Raw genomic sequence first — 20,946 nt, forward strand, 5'->3', positions numbered from 1 at the left:
ATTAGGAAAATCCCATTCTAACGGTTTGCTCCTGTGCCATTCCCAGCACAGCCCTCCCCACGCGCCGCCGGAGCGACCCGAGCGCCGGCGTTGCCTTTCCTTTGCCTGCCTATCGGAGCAAAATTCCCGCCGGCTGCGCCCCGGTTGTGCGGCGAAAAGCGGCTTGGCCTTTCGGCACCGGCAGCCTTAGAGGCAGGGGACGGGCGCAGGCGCGAAGGGCGTCCCGAGGCCCCGGTCGCCTCCACGCGCCTTCGGCAGGGAGAGGCTTGAAAATGGGAAATTTAGCACAACCCCTCCCCAAAGTAGATTAAAAAAAAAAAAAGAAGCCAGAATTGATTATTTTCTTTAAACCTCATTATTTTCAAGGCAATCGCATGATTTTTGGGGACCTTGACTCATGGTCTCCGAATGCTGCAGGAGCAAGGGTGCTGCTTTTATTTAAGCCTCTATTCCACTGTCCTCAAATACGTTGTTTTGAGAGTTTTTTGGATTTCTTTTCCTTTTTTTTTTTTTTTTATCCTCCCCCCGACCCCCAACACTGCCTTTCATTTGCAACTTCAAGTCCTCAGGTCTTGTGGCTGGAGGCTCCCGGCCAAAGCCCCGGAGCAGCCACGGGCGCTGGGCGCCGGGTGCCAGCGGCAGCCCCCAGGTCCTCGGCGGGCTGCGGGAGCTGGCGGGGAGCCACGGCTCGCCGCAGCGGGCGCGCGCCGCGCGTGGTGACTCACGCGATTCCTGCTCGCCCCTCGGGGGGTGCGTCGCCGGCGGGCGTGGGAAGGAGCCCCTGCTGCATGAGCTTCCCAGCTCGGGGCACCGGCTGCCTCTGCAAATCCCACCCCTCCCATCCAGTGCTCCCCAGGTCCATCCCTGGCACCCCGCCAGCAGGCGCCAGCCACGGCGCCGGATACTCTCCTGCCGCCCCAGGAAACAGCGGGCGAAGGAAGGCTGCAAGCTCGGCCCAGCACCGAAGCCAGCGTTGGGCTGGAGGGTCTCAGCTGACCCTCCAGCGCTGGCCCCAGCCGAACTGGCCGAGGAACCAAACCCCTCCGTGAAGCCAGGGGAGCTTCAGCCTCAGCCAAGAGTGAGGTTAACACTGCCCACAGTCACCTGGCGCCAGAAACCCAGCAGTATTTGGGTGCTGAAGGAGGCAGTTGGTCAGCTGGGGGGTTTCTCAAAAGCATTTCGTGAAAAGAAAGCTCTTAAATACCCTAAAAAGCACATGGGCTTGGACAGCAGCCCCAGGCAAAGGGCTGCATTTTTGTGTCCTCCACCACAGAGAAGCCCAGACGTAGCAGAGACGCTTGGCCGGCGTGACCAGCGACCGGAGGAAGCAGGATTTGAAGGGCCACTTCTTTTCCTTTTGGCTCTGGGAAAACCACGTGTCCTAGATGCAAAGTCAGGACATAAAACTTGCTGTCAATGAACACAGCTGCGGCGATGCCAGCCAAGCCTTCACCTAAGCTTTCACTCCTTCCACTTCATTAATAAAGGGGAGGGAAAGGGAAAAAAAAAAAAAAAGAAAGAAAGGATGAGGCCTTGACATCAAAAAAATACAGACTGTGTATTTTAGACCAGAGTTTCCTGTAACCACCTCTCTCCAGTTCCTTTTCATTCATTTTCTCCATTTTGTCAGTGTGGACCAAGGCAGGTCAAAGGTTTAAGCTTTTTTGGAAAGATTTGTTTCCAAAAAAAAAAAAAAAATTGGCTGATCTGCACATTTTGTTACCTTCACACCAGACTGGGAAATACGTAGTCAGAGCTTAGAGTTGTGTATTTTTTTCTTTTCTTTTTTTTTCTTTTTCTTTCTTTCTTTTTTTTTAATGAAAGCATCTGGCACCCATGACATGCTCTGAAAAAAAAAATACATGTATTTTGCAATGTGTTAGAAAGTATTGCTGGGCTGAGCAGCTCTGTTTCCCCTGCTCTTTCATAGCTTGAAATCAGTTTGAACATTGTGGCTTTAAAGTAATGGTGATGCTACTCCACTGTTAATTCAGCAGGGTAAAATTTGGTTGTCACTAAGGCAGATCTGAGAATTTTCTGAGTTTTGTCTGGCTGAGATTTTTTTCTCCCTCTGGCAATTTCTGCAACTAAGATTGCACCCGTCTGGGACTGACACGGGTGAGGTTAATCTCTGAGACAGACAGGTGGGCAGAAAGGGACTGTTACAGACCACAAGGCACAGGAGGGAAGGGAAACAAAAAGGAGAGAAGGCTTGAAGACTCAGTCAAAAAGTGTTTTGTGGTTGAACTACAGAGGCAGGTCAGAAAACGGAAAATGCAGCATGACTACATCTTCCGCACGCGCCAGCCCGCAGCATTCATGGAGTGATTTCTCTTTACTTTGTCTCCGGTCCAGTGCTGGAACTTCCAGTGGATTTTTTTCCCCCTTCTGTCTCTGATTTTATTGATTCCTCTCATCTCACAATTAGCAAATAAACACATGAGGTCTATATAATCACTTCCCAACAAAGATATTTTCCTGGAAGGAATTCTAGGGAGGAGAAAAGTGTTCATCCTCTCCAAAGGAAGTCAAGGAGAAGTAATCTCAGTTGATAGCTGCTCCTATCCCCCTCTGCCTTCTCTGTGCTGCTTGAGTGACATAAGTGTCAGAAAAAAGAGCATAAGCATGGCAGAAGATGCCTCCAGGCTTATCTCTGGTTCCTCACCACACTGAATGACCAAATGCTTGGTCTCCTTCCCTCCATGTGTTTTGAACCCGAGTCCACAAGACGGACATCTTTATGAATGGGACTCCAGATGCAGCTCACACCATGAGCTCCAGTCAGAGCAGCTGCTGGAGGCCCATGCTCTGCTCTGGAGCAAGGCATCAGCCACCACTCATCACTCACTCCCCTTTGCCCCAAAATGGCATGAGGCAGATGGGATAAGGACCACGAGTTTCAGAGGTTGTCAAAGCTTTTGCGTGCTTAAGCTTCAGGGTGGCTGGTGTGACACATGGAAAGGGCTTCTCATGGGATGTACATACCTGGAGCATAACTCAGGAAGATCACAGCAATGCCCAGCTGGAGAGATGGCTGGGAGGCACAGATAGGTCTGCAGTGCCCAAGGAAGTAGCTCCATGGAGGAGGAGGGCTGATGGATGTCACCAAGCCAATCAGAGTCTGACATGCAGGGAGGCATGTCTTCATTGGGGAGGGCCCTGCACAGCCACCTCCCTAGAGGATGTGCCTGATCAGATGCCAGGAGAAGACTACCAAGCATCTGCAGGCACCTAATGATACTGCCTAAAGCCTTGCACAAAGACAGGAAGCCTTGTCACCGTAGCCTGCTCAGGACCAGCCTGGACCATAGCCCTGGTGGTGACCTGCAGAATAAAACCATGGGAGCTCCAGGGTCTTTTGAAATCATACATGAGCTAAGTTTTCCCCTTGAGTGCTTCACCCCACAGGAGGACGCTGGAAGCAAACCAGTGTCTATCATCACCAACTCAGCTCTACGGCTTCTTTGCAGAAGATGCAGAGAAGTGTCCTCTCCTGCCTCAATCACTATGCAAAGTTACCTCTTCACACTGGCTCAGCAGTGCTGTGGGCCACTGTTCCTGCATGGATGCTGAGTGGTGAAGAGATACAGTAATGCAATATATAGACTCAGGACTACAGTTGAGGAAGGAGCAAGATGTGGAGAAGCAAAGGGCTGAGTCTTTGCCAGGTTTCTCAGGAGGTTTTATCACAATCCATATGGCTGCAAGTGTGTCAGTCTTTTGGGCTATATAACATGAGCTGCAGCATCATTTTGAAATTCTTGTGCTTATGGATCACATTTGTCCTCCCATCTCAGCATTCCTCTGGGAGCCTGTGATCTCCTGTTAACCTGTCCAGACCTTCCTGGCTGCTGCTTCCAAGATACTCTCTATAGTGCTAGAAGCCCGATGCTGCCATTCAGCGTATTAAAGGAGAAGTTCAAATGAGTCCACCGTACCCGTAAATCTGGGTTGGATCCGGTCATTGACTTGTCCTTATGATCACTGAGCACTGTCTTTAGTGCTTCACTCGAGCTTTTCACCAGCAATGTCATTGTCCATGTCAAACTGAACAATATTGGGTCAGGAACCATCTCCTAGAAACGTGATAGCTCAATTTCCTCTTTTACAAATCCTTTTGTAGGTTTGAGTAGGCTCCGTATAGATCACATATTGATTTTGGATAGTGCTAACATATCTGTAGGATCACACCTACTCCCCAGTTCATTACATGGCCTTCTTGTACTGCTGGTGGGAGGTGTCCAAAACCACTTTTCTGTTACCTTGTCAGTGGTCAGTGTCAAACGTAGCTGGCTCTGGAGATGAAAGGCGAGTGTCCCACAGAAACACATGCTCCAGAAACATCCCGGAAAAACAGAACAGTCAAGCAACCAGAAATCATTCCTGACAAGCAAGACCCAGCTGCATATCCACACTCAATCACGGCTGTGGAATCGTCATCCATAAGGAGGGGCCTGCTCAGATGCCAGGTGCTCACAGAGAGCTCAGTGTAGCTCACTCCTTATGCTGGCCCCAGGCAGATGTGCTGGAGGCCTTAACAGATCTTTCCTACCTCCAGCTGCCAAATGCTTGGAGATAAGGGCCAGTCCCAGCATTTTGCTCCAGATTTTGGCTCACCCTCTCTTAAAACCTGGGGCTCCTTTAGTGTCTTGGTGTAGATGTGTCCAGTTGCCCCTCTGGCAAGGAAGAGAGAGAGGAGGGCGGGAGGGACTGGCTGTGCAGAAAGCACATAGTGCTCTCCAGACTCAGGAACTGGTCTGGGTCGTGCTCTAGCATCTGAGTCTCCCTGGCTGGAGTTAGCATATGTGTCAGGAAGAAAGCCCTTCCCAGGTTCTGACAGTGCAAGCCAGGGTTTAACACCATTGATGAGGGCCAGCGTCTGGTTTCTGTCCTCACTGCAATGCACACCTTGTGCACAGAGCCTTTGCCCTGCACCTTGGCCACTGCTCAGGCCTAGAGGCACACGTTTTCCCTAGGTTTATTAATTTTCCACTTTCATCTGTGCTTGTCGCTTTAAGGGAAAAGGCAGATTTTAGCACCACAGTGACCTTATGGCATACATGAATCTGACTGATTTTTAAAGATTTTTTTTGTATCACTGACGAGTGAGCCACATGAATGGCTTTGGGGAACTGCTCCATCTGTATTTGCTTCATAGTTATGTCCTGAAGGTCCCTGGGAGATGGATGGGTCATCCCCCCTCCCCAGGACATTGATAGAAAAAAGGGCAGTTTTCCCCACCATCACTCCAGGTGGCCCTGCATCATTCACGTGGGCCCTATAACAAGGAATGAATCAGGCCCTAAGGTACTGTCTCCACCTCCTTGCCTCCCCTCTCCCCGTGGGGGTCCTCCAGCCTGCACAGCCCATCAGAGAGCCGGCCCTGCTCATCTGAGACCAAGAGGGCTTCCTTTTTGACAGCAGAGCTGGAGAGCACTTTCCATGCCCCTTGTGGTTTCAGTATCTTTGCTGAGACCTTCTGCCATCAACACTGGCTACTTTATTCTAGGATGAAAGCCCCAGAGAGAAAACCAGCTTCAGTGCAACCACTACCAGGCTGGCCTATGGTTGCTTCCCCTAGCCTGAACTCTGGAGGCAGAAATCATTTTCCTCCCACACACTATTAGGTAGGACTTTACATTCATTTTCTTCTCACTAGCCCAAACCATAACATCTTTTCCTCTCTTGCCTTGGCTTTTTCCAGCTGTTCAGATCCACATCCTGAAAGCGGAAAGAAATGCTGACTGGTGGAAGTTCACGGTCAACATCATCTCCGTCTACAAACAAGGGAGCAACAGGATACGGCGTGGAGACCAGACCCTGTGGATCCACTCCAAGGACATAGCGTGCAAGTGCCCCAAAATCAAGCCCATGAAGAAGTATTTGCTGCTGGGCAACAACGAGGACTCTCCTGACCAGAGTGGCATCATTGCAGACAAAACCAGCCTGGTGATACAGTGGCGGGATACATGGGCTCGGCGGCTCAGGAAGTTCCAGCAACGGGAGAAGAAGGGGAAGTGTAAGAAAGCCTAAAGGAAGAGAAGGCAATGGAGTGCACGAGAGAGCGAGTGAGAGACTGACTGTGCATGCTGCTTTGTGTAGAACCTGGAGCGGATAGGGCCTGGGATTAGGGACTTTGGGAAGGAAGTCACGTTGCAGTTTGTGTGTGTCGGGGCGGGCTGGGTGGGGGAGGATAGCTGGGAATCACATCTGTGGGACTGCAAAGTTTGCACCTCATATTACAGGAGGGAAAAAAAAATCACACACACGAAAATAAAACAAACCATTGCAAGAGGAGGGTGGGTGTGGGCATGCAGCACCTCGACTGCGGTGGGAGTGCGAGCAGTTCCCAGTGCCCCCTAGCTTCTTTCTGCCCCATTCGCTGAAGAAATCAAGAGACACCAAACTGCCTTAAAACCGCTAACGTCTGCTAGTTCCAAAGCATAGACACAGGAAGATCAAACCTGTAAGAAACTAATCAACGGCAATGCTGGAAATTAACCCCTCTCCCCAAAATACATATTCTCAGCCTAGTTTGAATGAGACAGTTATCATAGAGGAAACTAAACAGAGACTTACCGCTGAGGACAGATCTGAGGATCAACTAATATAGGTTATTTAAAGACTCTTCAGTATATGATAGCTGTAATGATCACCCGCTGTACAGTACCTAAGAGACAGGACGAGGTCTCCAGCTGTATTGATGTGCTGATCCTGTAGCACCAGGTTAGCCAACCATACGCACAAAATGGTGTAAAAGAAGAGACCACCAGTTAGCAACTTCCATATGGGCATAACTCGGGGAAACAATTCTCTGTTTCATTCCCCATTTTTCCAAGGAGAGCCGCACGCTGCTGCACACCGGTCGCTCATTGCAATACATGGACCGAAGGAGCTTGAGCCCACGGGATGCCCCGGTCCCCCTCCAATTCAAGTCGATAACCAGCATCCCCAGGGAAGCACCCAGACTTTGCAGAAAAGTTGGCCTCCAGTTCCCGTAGGTGCTCTGGAAAATCTCACCCCAACTATAACCACAATTTTTGAGTCTCCACCGTGGCTATCCCTGAGACCTCCTTCATGAGTTTGGTCCTTTCTACAGCCGTCAACGAACTGAGGAGTGCTTAGATAGGAAATCTGTGCAGAAGATAATGAAGCCCTGGACGGCAGTAGTTTCACTTCCAAATTCAGCCAGCTTTCTCCAAACCAGCCCAGCCTGGTCCTCGCTCCCTCAGCCTGGCCAGTCCTTCCAGCTTCCCATGTCCTTGCATGAGGTGGCCAGCCCTTACCTCCATGATGGAGCAGGACAGCAGGTGCCAAACTCCTGCTAGCCCCTGGGGCTACCCCCATGGGCAGCAGGACCAGAATAGAGGTCCACATCTCTGGCTGTGTTACAGCCTGCGCAGGACAGTGTGACCAGCCCCAAAGGGTACAGGTCTCCACTGGGAACCAGATGAGTGAGATTTGACCCACCTAGAGCCCCCTAAACCAGATCTTCCACTGGGGGTGAAAAAAAAGCAAATCTACCAGCAGAAAATGTAATTCCTAATCTTTAATCCCTAACGAACTCAGAAGGCAGAGACTACCCTCGCCTCCATCTAACACCCTGTGAACCAGCAACTGTGGATGGGAGCAGCTTTCCCTGGGGCATTTAAGGGTGCCCTGTCTCTGGAGTTTTTGTCACCAGAAAAAGCCAGATCAGTGCCGCTTTGCCTTGCCTTCCCCTTCCACATTGGTCCATAAAAAGCAGAGGAAATCTGAGTTCATCTAATCAACAGAGGCAGGCAATAGCCAGGGTGGAAACGCAGGGAGGGTAGTCCAGGTACCTGGATGAGAAGCAAACACTAGTCACTACGCAAAGCAAAACCTCCCTGATATTTTTCCTTTTAGGAAACTTGGAAACATCTATTTTATGACATTTTCCAGCAGTTTTGCCTTGTTTTATAGCAATTGACAATATTTATATAATGACATAAACTACCATAAAGCGAGGCAGCCATGTAAATAGGTGTAAAGTGGAGGGCTCCCAGGGAAGCACAGGCCAGCACTGGGCTGCTGGGAGACACGGCACAGAAGGAACCGAGTACTGCTGAGCCTCCCCAAAAACACCAGGGCCTTCAGAGATGAATTTAGATTTAGGACTGAAATCTCATCCTGGATGCCAAGCAATCCACCAAGTCACATCTTTCTCCTCAATCCTTTCTTGCTCAGAACAAACTAATTTTACCTTAGTTTAGAGCCCAAGAAGAGCCGATAATTTTACAGGCAGGGGAACGCATGCAGCCAAGTCAACAAAGGGCTTCCAAAAGATAAAAATCTGATCGAAAGTGTCTCAGTGGAGACTTAAAGCGACAGGTGGCTCTCCTCCAGCTGGGACTGACCGATGCTTGGTAGAGTCTGTGCCGGCTGGAGACAGCTTGTCCTCAATTAGCCAAGGTGCTCTCAAATCGCAGGTGCCCCACAAGCCCAAGGTCCCTTCAGCCTGCGCTGGTTGTGTGGACCTCACAGCTCTGCTCCACAAAGGCTTGTTCAGACGGACAACCACCTTCCAAATGACGCTTCAGGAACATCTATGTGGGGAAACGCAGTGAGGAACATGGAGGAAACACGTGGAACATATGTCTTTAGGTAAAATGTGATTTCTTTTGAATGCCCTAAAGACAACCAGACCCAACCCCAAACCTGCTCTCTCAAGGCCTTCAGCACTCTCCTGCACAGGGAAGACAAGGTCAGGGAAGATAGGGTATTCAGGATCTACCCATATCCAGACACCAAACACTCTCTGACTGCCTTTTCTAAGAATGTGTGGCCGAGCACTGCCACCACCCCCAGCCTCGACACTCACCAATACCCACAGCAATGGAGACAAACCCCAGCCCTCTAACCGATTTCCTCATTTTGGGAAGTTGCAGAAGAAACCATCCACTTCAAGCAGACAGTTGTCCACCTTGTCAGGCTGCCAAAGCCCAGGGACCCTCCAGACATTAACAGAAACCAATACATGGGAAGGAAATCAAGGTGCTTGTACAGTTAGCACAGGATGTAAACAAATTAGAGCTCAGAGAATCTATCATAACCAGAGTGACTATTGCAGATGTAAAACCCCTTCAGCCCCGGCCCACCAGAACCCCGTTCTTTGATCATTGTTGGAGTTTTGTGCTTTCCAACCAGTTTAGAGAAGCTCCTTCACCCTGTCCATGGTTAACCAGTGCCTCCAGTAACCCCCACCTGCACCAATGGCTGGTGTAGCCCATCCACAACCATACTCCTTCTGGGTAAGACAGAGCAGTCCTGTTTTTGGGATGTCTGGGGAAGCAAGTCTTCCCTGCAGCCACCTTGGGACACCTCTTTTTTGGGGGAGGATGTCTGGCCCGTCACCCAAGCAGGATCAAGATGTCACTCTCAAATATCACCCTCCATAGCCAGGGCTGCTGCTCTGTTGGAAGTAAGCATGAGGGCAATCACATTATAACCACTGAGGAATCAAGGTGTCTATCCATCCTCCCGGGATGCCCCCAATTCAGCAGCTGTGGCCAGAAAAGTCACCTGCTGTGCTCCTGGAGAGCTACAGGCCTCACCAATGTGTCCCCCGCCATGAAAAGCAGCCGTCCCACAGCATGACGAGGTGAGAAATCCTGGCAAGAGAGGGCCCAGCTCCCTGGTGGCACGGGGATGGGATGGCACATGGGGTCTGCAACTAACCCCAAGAAGTGAGGGCCACCGGCACGCAGCCTCGAGGCAGAGCTGAAAACCGGAGGCGCCGGTGGGAGCCGTAGCAGAGCTTGTAACAGGGTAAAAAGGGCTGCGGTGCCTTTGAAGCAAGTTCGGAAAGCAGCTGAAATGCCAAAACAATCATCACTCAACGGTAGCACCCGACAACCCGACAGAAGTCGTTCCGTCTCGTTTTTGTTCGTTTCGTCGTGTCCGCCCCCTCTCCCCGCACCCCCCGCCTTTTATCCCGTTACGCAGCCCCGTCGCAAAACCTGTGTTTGTTTTTTTTTTTTTTAATTTCTGTTAATATCTTGAATTGTAAATGTTGTTTAGTTATGACCATTGCATACTGCTTTGGGCAATGTTTCTTTACAATGCATACTAATATATTATGGTTATTATATATGAATATATTTAATGACACGTGAAAAAGTTGTGGATTTTCTTATCGTTTTTCCGAGTTTTTTTTCCCCCGACTGTTTGTTCGTTCATTCGTTTCGTTAGATTGGCTGTAATTGAACCAGAAGGAGCTTGTAACTGTTCAGCACCCACTCAGTAGAACTAAAGTCAGAAACCAGTTGAATAAACTCTTGTAAACCGTAACAAACTCCAACGGTATCTGCTTCCTCCCACCCCACGCCCATGGGACGGGGACCTGCTCCAGCAAAGCCGGAGGTGCTCCATGTCCTCGTGGTCTCTCCTTCGCCTCCCACTCCACGTCCCTGAAGGTCCCTGCAAAGTCCCCATTTGCCAGAGTCCCAGGCACACAGGGAACGAGGGGATGCCATTGGGATCAAGAGAGCTTCCAACTCAATGGTCAAGGCCAAGCCCTGCTGGTTGTACCCCCTGGCCGGGCTGCTTATCAAAGTGGTCCCCTTTCTGCTCCAGTGGCCACCCAGTATCTTTCACATGGTAGATTTTTAAGCAACATAGTCAGCACAGGGGAGAGCAGTGGGGAGGGCAGAGCAAGCCTGGGCTCCATCTCCAGACACTCGCTCAGCTCACAAGGGGCATCACTAGCCGCAGCACCAGCTCACCTCGAAGCAGCTGGCACTTGAGACCAGGCAAAGATTGATGCTAAAAGATAAACTAGAAAGTCTCTGGCAGAGGAAGTGAGGCAGCAAAACACTTCCAGAAGGAAAAACACAGGCAAAAGGTCCTGCAAACAGCAGAGGGGTCAGCCTGCATGACCCACGCTCTTAACATCTCTGAGAATTTATTAATTTGAAAACATCGTGGAGGTCAGAAATCTCAGATCTTTATTGCAGCAACAAATGGGGCAGAAATGGCCCCACCTCCGCTCCGGAGCTGCAGCGTTGCAGAGAGAGCAAATGGATTTCCCAGATCGCTCCGGCTTTTATCCCTCTTGACACGTAGCCGCCGGCCCGAACGCGGCAGCGGCAGCTCTGAGAGGTGGGTAAAGCCGAGGGCCGTACGCCGAGCGCCTGCTCCCACCAGGCCCTGCCGCAGTGATCCAGCCACTCGTCCACCCGGCAAAGCAGCCGGCTCACTGCGCAGAAGAAACAACAGCTGGAAACACATCAACTCCAGAGCACGTTCTCGTTCGACAGGAATAAAGCAGAAGGAAGGGACAGTGAGGCCCGGGACGCCTCTGCGAGGTGCACAAACGGGATGTGCAGGACCTTCTGCCACTCGTAGACGAGGTGGCCCAGCGCCGGTACGCGCCTCGGGCAGCCCCGGCGAGCAGCTCCAACGCGCAGCTTGAGAGCCGTTTGCCCCATGCCTGGAAATCAGAGCGACCCCCCATCCAATTGCAAAAGCCGTGGACTCCAATTAACCATGCTTTTCACCCTCACTTGCTCAGAAACAGTAACGAACTGCTCAGATATTTTAACCTTCCCTTTTGTGGAGCAGCGAAACAGAAAAAGATTTCCACACACATCTGAGCACTGCCAAATCCGCTTCTTGTTAATAAAAGTCCTCACCCACATGACGCATTAGATGTTGCCTAAAGGGCAAATCTAAGAATCTCTTTATTAGATACTTCAGCAGAGCAGCTCCTTGCGTTTCTACCTTTCCCATGCACAGAGAGCAAAAATGTGTTTGAGGATGCAACAAATCAGAAAATATCTTTTTTAAAGCCCCTATCCAAGCGCAGTCCTTGTGTCACATCCATCAGGATAAATTATGCATCCATTCTGCACGCCCTGGGAATTCAAACAAGACCTTAATTCCCTCCGTAAACTACAGCTTTAATTAGAAGCCAAAGTCCATATTCTCATCTCTGTGAATTGCCCGGTATTCTCCTGCTGTCACTGAAGATGCACGAGGCTGCACTGGAGCAGGAGAGTGCAATCACGCCGCAGGGCTTGCACAAAAAGCCTCCTGCTGAGAAACAATTCCAGGCAGATTTTCCAGCTTGGTTCCTCCGAACAAGCACTGCTGGAACGCACGAGTTTTGAACACATCTCCAAAGCCACATGCTGCTTGTTTCCAGCTGGAGCAGCCTTGCTTGAAGCTTCGTTTCTACTTGGAGATCAAGCAATAAGATAATCAAAAACCTGTTGTGAACCACGAGAAAGTAAAACTATCTTCCCCCCCCCCTTTTGAAGGTTGTAATGGGAAGCATCTTTCCAAGGAAAAGCAAGCAAACAGGCACAGCCTGAACAACCAGGAGTGAACTGGACTTTTAAAGGTTTCAAGAAACATTTTCTCCAACAAAGCAGAACGGACACCCAGGAAAGCACTCTGCTCCTTCCCAGCAACGGGCATCATTTCTTCTGCCTAGCAGGCAGGGATGTGGTATCCAGTTATCTACCAAAAAGCACAGGCGCAGATTTCCCACCTTTAAACCCCAAATACGGATGCTGAAGTGGCAGTAGCGTGCAATCAGCCTTGCCCTCAGATTTCGAAACCCCTCTAGAGGTGCTGGTCTCTCCTCCAGCTGCTCACATAGGTACTGAGCAGCAGAAGGCAGGATTGGGCCCTAGTCCGGAGCAGTATTTGAAGCCCACCACCCACACCATGAGGTACAGCTGCACTTACTGGGCTTTTTCTCTTTTACTTGGCATGTTAAGAGATTACTCCAAGCCCTTCTCCACCTATCCTGTGCCTGTGTCCTAGGAGCACACAGAAGGGAAAGGACATGATGGTGCTTTTCAGCTCCTATCCTTAAGGACTGAACCCCCACCCTGCCTGGCAGGGTACAGGTGCATCCAACTTCTAAAAGCACCTTCATCCTGCAAAACCTGTGCCGCTCCCACCACTACCCTGTTGTTTCCACCTCAGATCCTGCAGCGAGTCGGTTAAAACCTCATCTCCACCCAATGCTTGTGGTAGGCTCCAAGGAGCTTAACAAGAAAGATTTTGCATTCCGATCTGCAGATCTCCAAGTACGTTACAGAGGAGGTCAGTACTGGAGAGTCTCAACTCATAGATGGGGAAACTGAGTGAAGGAGAGCAGAATTACTTAGCTAGGGCTAAGAAGCCAGAAGAGCCAGAAGAGCCCGGGTTTCCCAGCTCCTAAACCACCGTGGACCCGCTAGACATGTGTTGCTATCACCAGCTGTGGAGGGGAGGGAGAGAATAGTGCCAGGAGCCAGTTTAAAGCTCTGGAAACACATACTCCATCACCATGGGTATGGACCAGCCTAGGGCTAGCAATCATTATAAATACATAAGGAAAGATATGTCAAGATACACAGGATGTCTGATAGGAACCATTTTTTCCTCTTCCCCAAATCATTATGGAAGCATTAAAGGTCATTAGCACATCCCATGGGACAACAGGCAACAACAAAAATCATACAGATAAGTTGTATATAAATGGTTCAGCTTTTATTCAATGTTGTTATTGCTTCCTCTATCAATCTGACAATCACACTGGCACATGTAACAAAACGATGAACTTTTTGGCCAGAAGTGAGCATCCAATGCTTCTTTTTTGTTAGTTTTGAAATATTTACAGTTTCTTTTCCTTTTTAACAGTTTGTGAAAAATTATAAAAGAAAGAGGCAGATTTCCACCACCAAGATTAGTACACTAATACTAGCGCATCTCCTGCGGTTAGCTGGCTGTGGAAAGCCTGCCCCAGAGCAAGGCAGATAAGGCTCCTGCCTTATGAGCACATTTTGGGCAAGGCTTTCCGCTCTTATGCACCTGGCTGTGTTTAAGACCCACTGCTGTTTACATTTCTATCTGTGGAGATCAACACTGATAATTTTCCCACAACAGCCAAAGATGACTCATTCGTGACTGTTTTTGTGCAGTTCATCTGAGTTCCTATACCCTGGTCATCATGCTTTTCACTTTAGGGCTACATGTGCTCTCTAGTTTTCCATCTTGCTAGAGTCTATACCCATGCCTTGCCTTAAACATTTATTCCTTGAGAAATGTAAGAATCCTCATTCCAAAGAACGGTGTCAGAAAGTACAGGAACTCCACTTATGTACCCCCAACCCCCAGTATTATCAGCTGACAGTATTTTAAAACTGTCAAGATGACCAACCATTCAACAGAAGAAAGACTGGGCCAGGCATACAGCATCCCAATATGATCACTTACTTAGATGTAGATGCACTGAGAAATGAATCTATTCCATAAGCAAGTGCATCCTCCTGAAATACTAAATTAAAGTAGGAAAAGAGTCCTTCTCACGTTCACATCCTCCAATCATGCAGCAATCTTCAGCTGTGCCCTGAACGAGGGAATGGACGGATGTCTATCGGACACAGCTTCATTCTAATACTGGTGAGTTTATTTAAAATATGGAAGGTCTTTGCACAAAGTTGATCTCTTCTCTGGAGTCCTCCACGTTCAGCTGTCGAACAGCAGCTTGAATGGGCCCCAAATTTGCATTATTTTGTTGGCCAGACGGCAACCACAGCAATCGCAATCAGGAGCAAGACAATCACCACCAGCATTCCTGGAAAAGATGAAACAACACGGTCACTGCCCTCAGCTTTTACAATTGGTCTTTTGCAATTAAATTCTTCCTCTGAGACCTGCTCCTCCTCCCATCTGAAAGAGATTTTTTCCACATTTGCTGTGTGAAAGCCTTTCACACAACCCCTCTCACCAGACCCTTGCACATTAATTACCTGTACAGCAACGAGAACACAGAAGTCACATTGGTAGAGCAGTTATTCCTTCTCATACTGACCTTCTCATTCCTTCAAATTATTTTTTTGAATTTTGTGCTTGTTGCCTTAAACATTTATTCCTAGTCTTCCTAGTTGAACATCTGCCTTGTGAAGATTAAAGGATATGTTTAACTCTTACTAATATCATTGTAAGGCTAGTTAAGCTTTTCTAGGATCACTTTATACCATCCCACTGGGCAAAGGATTACTCCGAAGGAAATCTAAATTGCATCAGGAAATTGTTTCCAATACACACTATTCCTGCTTTAAGACAAAACCATTAGCAAAAACACTGCTTTTGTGTATGTACCTATCTTCGGAAAATGAAAATCAAGTAACATTAAGAAGAGCCTACTAGCACTCTGCGAAATCACGCAGCATGCAAGCTGTGTGTGCTCCATCCTTCCCAAAAATCTTATTGGTTCCTATGCAGAAATTAATGACTAATACAGTCTCACAAAACTTTACGACTATTTGTTAGTTCAGACACACCATGCTGCTATGCTGAAGGTTAGTATTAAAAGAAAAATAAGTTCTGGACAGTTTCGAAGAGTGATACAGAAAATCAGCAATGTGGATTTTCACAAGCTCACCCCCCAACTTAAAACACTCTGTGATTCACTATAGAATTATTGAAGTCCAGAGAGAAGGTGACACAGCTATCCAGGCTATGTTTTGCCATAGTGTGTTAGACAAAATTAATTCTCTAACCACAACCTAGAGGGGAAATAGCCTGCCCCTCTTAGCCGAAAGTAATGTTTTACTGGAAGGGGGCTGGACCCCTGTGGTGGACACCACAGCCTCCCTAACAGAGAGTCCCCGAACATCCCAACGCCTCGCACAGCCGCGGCACGATGTCCTGCACGCTTCATCCAGCAGCCTCTCTCGCTCATCCGCACGCATGCTTTCCCTCAGATTAAACTTTTAATCACCAGGCTTTTGTTTTGGTTGAGTATCTGGTCTGCAGCATCCCCCTGTCAGAGCTATGGGAATATGTTAGGGCTCCAAGAGTGGAAAAAATGTCCCTTCATTTGGTCCATCAACAGATGACTATTACTCAACCACTTACAATATTTACAAGTCCAGCTCACGGCAATTAAAAAGGGATGTATTAAAATAAACTCCTCTTTCCAAGCTGGAAAAGGATATTAGACATAGCTCTTTGTAAATAGTGTCATGTTTTCTGTGCAGAAACTGTTTCTATGCCAGGGGTCCATGATTTTTTTCCAGTGAAAGAGAGTTGCCATTAGCAGTATTTTTTCTTTCATGCTCAGTTGAAAACATTTGTTATCTGAATTGAGCATTAACAGCACTTCATCAGATTGCATTAAATATATATACATATACCCAATACATATATCCAACACCGGGGTTCTTGTTATAATCACAAAACCTAATACAGATTGCACACTGCTTAAAAAGCTTCACCCTGCGTGAACACAGACTTTGACTGGCGTTTCTGATTTTTAAAGGAGCAACCAATCGCACCAAACTTTTAGTTTGTGAGTTGTCCAGGTCTGAGCTGGTCATCTCGGCTCTCCCCATCAGCGGAGACAGGGAGCCTGCGACAGACGTCCAAGATCAAAGGGGTAAATCGCCCTCTGGGAAGGATTTTCTCAGCAGTCAGCACGGAGATGACTAGTTCAGCCTTAGACAACTATCTTTTGAAGTAAGGCAAGGGGATTCCCATCCAAAGAGCGCCCTTCATGCTCAGCAGTATCTAGACAGCAGCTCACTTAAGCACCTGGAGAAAACCACAGCCTCTTTTCCCAGAGACTTCAGGGGAACACTCAAAGGCACGAACAGATGGCCAGTCTCTACAGCCCATTGCATTTTTAACACTACAAAACGCCTGCTTTTGCCTCGGACACCTCTCTGCTCCCTTGCGTTTGTTTTTCATCCCTCTCCACACCAATTTTGCAGCAAGCAAAACAACAGCTTTGCATTTGTCTGCTCCTGCTGCTCCTTTCGTACCCCGGCCGAGGACTTATTTTTGGCTCTCGTTTCAAAAGCAGCCCCTTTACAAGGGAAAGCAGTGGTGGAAGCAGATGACTTCTCACTTAATGAAGATCTCCTCCTCCCGCAGCCGTTGCTGGTTTGCCAAGGGCAAAGGCCCCGTGCAGGAGGTGCTCTAGAGATGGGACTTTTCCCAGAGGTGTTTGTCAGGTACCAGCTCCCTCGCAGACGAATGTTTCAAGACGCTTTTGTGCTCTTCAGGCCCATTCCCATGCTCACAACGTGCCTGGCGCCGAGCTCTCCCCGCTTCCTCCACGGGCACCGTTTCCCAGTGCTTTCCCTTCCAGCAGCTTCGCGTTTCTCAAGCCCGGGGCTTCCCTCGGTTGCAGAGGCCCACAGCACCTAGCCTAGCTCCAGATCATGACCCGAGGTTTGTGTCCACCAGCACGAGCCTAAACACGTTTGGAGCAGATGGTTCTTGGAGTATAAACAAGCAACCGGCTCCTGCCCCCGGAAGGGACAGGAGATGGTTATCATTTGCTTCTCGGGAACGGCAAGCCCTCGCCAACCACCTCAGCATCATCTATCGATGCAAGCTGCTGTGCTGATACATTGGGAACACAATCTATATTTTATTTGGAGGTGTTTGATGCGGCTGGAACCAAACAACCTGCTTAAGTTGGGACAAAATAAGATCTGATTAAACTGCCATGTTCAGATTTTCTGTTATGTTTTGCACTGAAGGGAAAAGTTTTAGAGGGTGCAAATCCTTTGCACAGTTTCAGTGTAACTGAGTTTATGGATTTTAGCAATTAAGAGACAACTGAGATCAGTTTCTTGGAAAATACTCTATAGGTGTGAATTAGTAATGATACAAAGTAGAGTAGAGTTAATGGGGCGTAATTATTCTTTGACAACTCCCAAGAAAAACTCCACATAAAACCAGAATCATTACACAGCAGGAACCTGGGAAGGTGGGGGACCAATAAAGTATTGCTAACGTGCAATAGCAGAATGCATAGGAAATGTAAGAGAACATTCAGTGCAACAACAGCAGGACAGCAAAATGAAATAAACTTCATTTTATTCCTGGAAGGAAACTGGTACTAAAAGCCTGGAGCCACTTTTCTGTTTCCAAAAGCAGTGGTCAAGTATTTACTCCCCCTATGAGAGAGAGGAAAGTAGAGATGGCACGTGTCAGTGCAACATAAATCACAAACCAGCTAGTATTAGAGGCTTATCTGATCCACTCAATATGCACAAAAAGAATAGAATAACATAAATTGGCAGTAACATACAAATTTCAAAGTACCTCTTGCATGATAGAGACCAGATGTTACACACATTGTATTTTTTCTTATACTATTCAACAGCAGATTACAAGGATCTGAAGCTTTTAAACTTGGGAGTTTCACGGACTGCAACATGCTTTCATAACAAAAAATTCCGGATATGATCTGACAGTAATTATGCATTCTAGATTCCCTGTCTGCTTTTCTTTCTTTCTTTTCCCTCTTGTCCTGCAAAATAGAAATATTCTCCTCACCAAGAACTCCTTCATGAATCAAAGCCCCTAACAAAGCAAACAGGAGTCAGAGACTGGAGGGAAAAAAAGAAAAAAAAAAAAAAAAAAAAGAGATTCCTGCAGGAAGAAAAAGGAAATCGTGACAGAGATACAAATTTGTAATGTGTTTCTCCGGGAAAGGTGAGAAACAAAAGCAGAAGTCTGAATGCAATTACAGAATTAATTGCAGAATTATTGGAGAACGTGTAACACTCTTGAAGCTCCATACGGCTGCGGAGTTTGAGAAACTGCTGTCGAAGCTTAGAGGAGCCGCGCGGGAACGCAGAGGGGACGTTCTCGGAGCAGGCTGGACTGCCCCGTCCAGGACAGGAACACCGCGCCGAGCGGCTCAGCTGCGGCACCCCCTCTTCGGCCACCCTCGGCAGGGCCAGCCGCGACGCGGCCTCGACGGGCTCGCAGGCACCCGCGCGCGGCCGACGGCGTCAGGGCTCGCCCGGCGCCGCAGCTCCCTATCGCCGCGAGAGCGCCGGGCCACGCCACGGCTCTGCCTCGGGCTCCCACGAGCACGGGTCCACGGGGATTACCGCCCAAGCTGCTTTACCTGGATTTAACCTTACTGCGGAGATGAACGCTGACGTTTGTCAGCTCCATCTCGATCCTCCTGTCCCTTGACACCAGAGGGGTTAATACTCCAAACCGAGTAAAACGTAACATAGTTTTTTAGATGTAAGATGGAAAGAAAATGCGTAATTTATCTCTAGGCTGAGCTCAGTAACCATTTCTCCCCACTGTTCAGGCTGTCTCCCCTAAACCCCTTCCAGCCATGAGACTGGAGGATCTGGCATCCACAGCAACACCACATCTCAGCAGGGTTACCTAGGGCAGCCCTTCTTCAAGCCCCAAATCTTTCTCTCCGTAATGTACTTCAGTGTTCAAGCATAAAACTATTGCACACACTCTTCCCCACTGTACCTGATTTACTCCCCTCTGTGTAAATACAGTTGATGGCTTCCTTTTTTTGGAACAGGAGGGCTGAAGGACTACTTTCCCTTGTAGGCCAGACAGTAACTACCCTTGCACACCTGGGACTATATAACTTAAGGATGCAAGTCCCTGTTAGAAATAAGACCACCCTCAAAACTCATGCTCTCTGGTGCCATTGCAGCTACAGATAACGCAGTCACACAGACAGCAGTCCGCTAAGTCACTTTATTTGTTCTCTTCCTCCCAAGTTTTGCTTGGAGGACTCTGTTTCCCGTCACAGAGTCCTAGACGTGGCTTGGAGCTCCACCACGCCAGACACCGTATAAACACGGAACAAAACATGCCGGCCCTCAAGAGCTTAAAATCCAAGTCAACCAGCATCCCTCTCCTCTGCGATACAGAGCCCACGCACACGTTAGCCTTCAGCACCCAGAGCAGCGCCGCGGAGAGGCCGGACGGCCTGCGAAGGAAGGACTGCCAGCCGAGGGACCGGGCGAGCAGTTCTGCGTTCACATTTGGAACTCAGTGAACGGCACCCTGCACGTCTCGTAAGTAAGCCCATTCGCCTTAAATAACTGTTATGAATCACAGCTAACTCTGATGAATTGGTTTCCTCGGAGAACAGCGGATACCTACCATCAGCTAGCGCTCGGCTTCGGTGATGGTGATTAATCACCCCAAATTTCCAACGCCTTGTGCTGACCGTTTGGTTAGAAGCTGTGGAAGCTGCTGAGATTAAACGATCCGCAGTTTCTCCAAAGCCCTTCTAATTCCCAGCGTTAATGACGACTGGAGCCCGGCGAGGTCTCTGGTCATGAGCGCTGCCGATGATGAAGACAACCCCTCGCAGCACCCAGACAAAGCAGCCGGTTGTTGCTTGTCAACTCAGTGCTTATGCCAGCTTTCTGACAAGGCAATATTTACTGTGAAATATCTACTTATTGTGCTGAATATAACTCCTGGGAATCTGAGCGTGTTTAGTATCTGGCAGTGGTTCAAGTGCCTTTGAAAAGGCAGGCAGGAACCCTGTCATAAATACATCTTGTTTTGACAACTCCCTCTTGAATAAGTGTCACAAGATTTCTGGGCTGCTTCTATTAGACTATTGATTTACCATTAAAAATTGCTCCATACCCATGGAATAGCGGCTATTTAGATTTAATATGTTATCAATTAGAGTCCACTGGTTTCTATGAGATGTCTAGTGTTACTACTTCACATAGAGCAGGCTATGCAGAGGAGATGGTTATCGTCAACAGATACCACGCAGTTGAGTACCTTGCTCTTTGGTGTATTGTGTTCAGATACGAAGATATTCATCTCATTTCTATAAATTCACCCTGGCCAGGCCTAACTCCAGGGACTGAGGACACCTTTGTTTAATGGCATAAACATCAGAAATGCTCCACCACAGCTATAGCCCCTTATCTTCCAATCCACTGACAGCCAGGTACAACTAAGTGAGAACAGCAAGTGTTTGACATTGTTTCATGCTACTGTCCAGTGTCAGAGACAGAGAGGTCATATTAAAGGTATCTAGTGTTGACACTGGACTGCCCTTCTGCCCCAAAGGCTTGTAAGTGGACACCAGCTCCACTCCACTGCTCTTCATTTCATGTGAAGCCTGTCAGTTATAGATGCAGCAAGGAGATGTTCAACACACCCACAGCG

The 20,946-nt window shown here is 48.5% G+C and overlaps 2 protein-coding genes across 2 annotated transcripts in view; one reads left to right on the forward strand and one right to left on the reverse strand.

Annotated features, from left to right (window-relative positions):
• The window catches only part of NTN1 (netrin 1), a 116,983-nt gene extending 110,810 nt beyond the window's left edge, over nucleotides 1-6,173 (forward strand). The window contains exon 6 of the mRNA XM_062591774.1: nucleotides 5,705-6,173. Coding sequence (XP_062447758.1) covers nucleotides 5,705-6,033 — 329 coding nt within the window. The 3' untranslated portion in view covers nucleotides 6,034-6,173. The remainder of the gene's footprint in view (nucleotides 1-5,704) is intronic.
• A 7,311-nt stretch (nucleotides 6,174-13,484) lies between these two features.
• STX8 (syntaxin 8) overlaps nucleotides 13,485-20,946 on the reverse strand; it is a 107,090-nt gene continuing 99,628 nt past the window's right edge. Inside the window, exon 8 of the mRNA XM_062591673.1 lies at nucleotides 13,485-14,593. Within this exon, the coding sequence (XP_062447657.1) occupies nucleotides 14,526-14,593 (68 nt within the window). The 3' untranslated portion in view covers nucleotides 13,485-14,525. The remainder of the gene's footprint in view (nucleotides 14,594-20,946) is intronic.

This window comes from Rhea pennata, chromosome 19 (genome assembly GCF_028389875.1).
Source record: "Rhea pennata isolate bPtePen1 chromosome 19, bPtePen1.pri, whole genome shotgun sequence".
NCBI classification, from domain to species: Eukaryota; Metazoa; Chordata; class Aves; order Rheiformes; family Rheidae; genus Rhea; species Rhea pennata.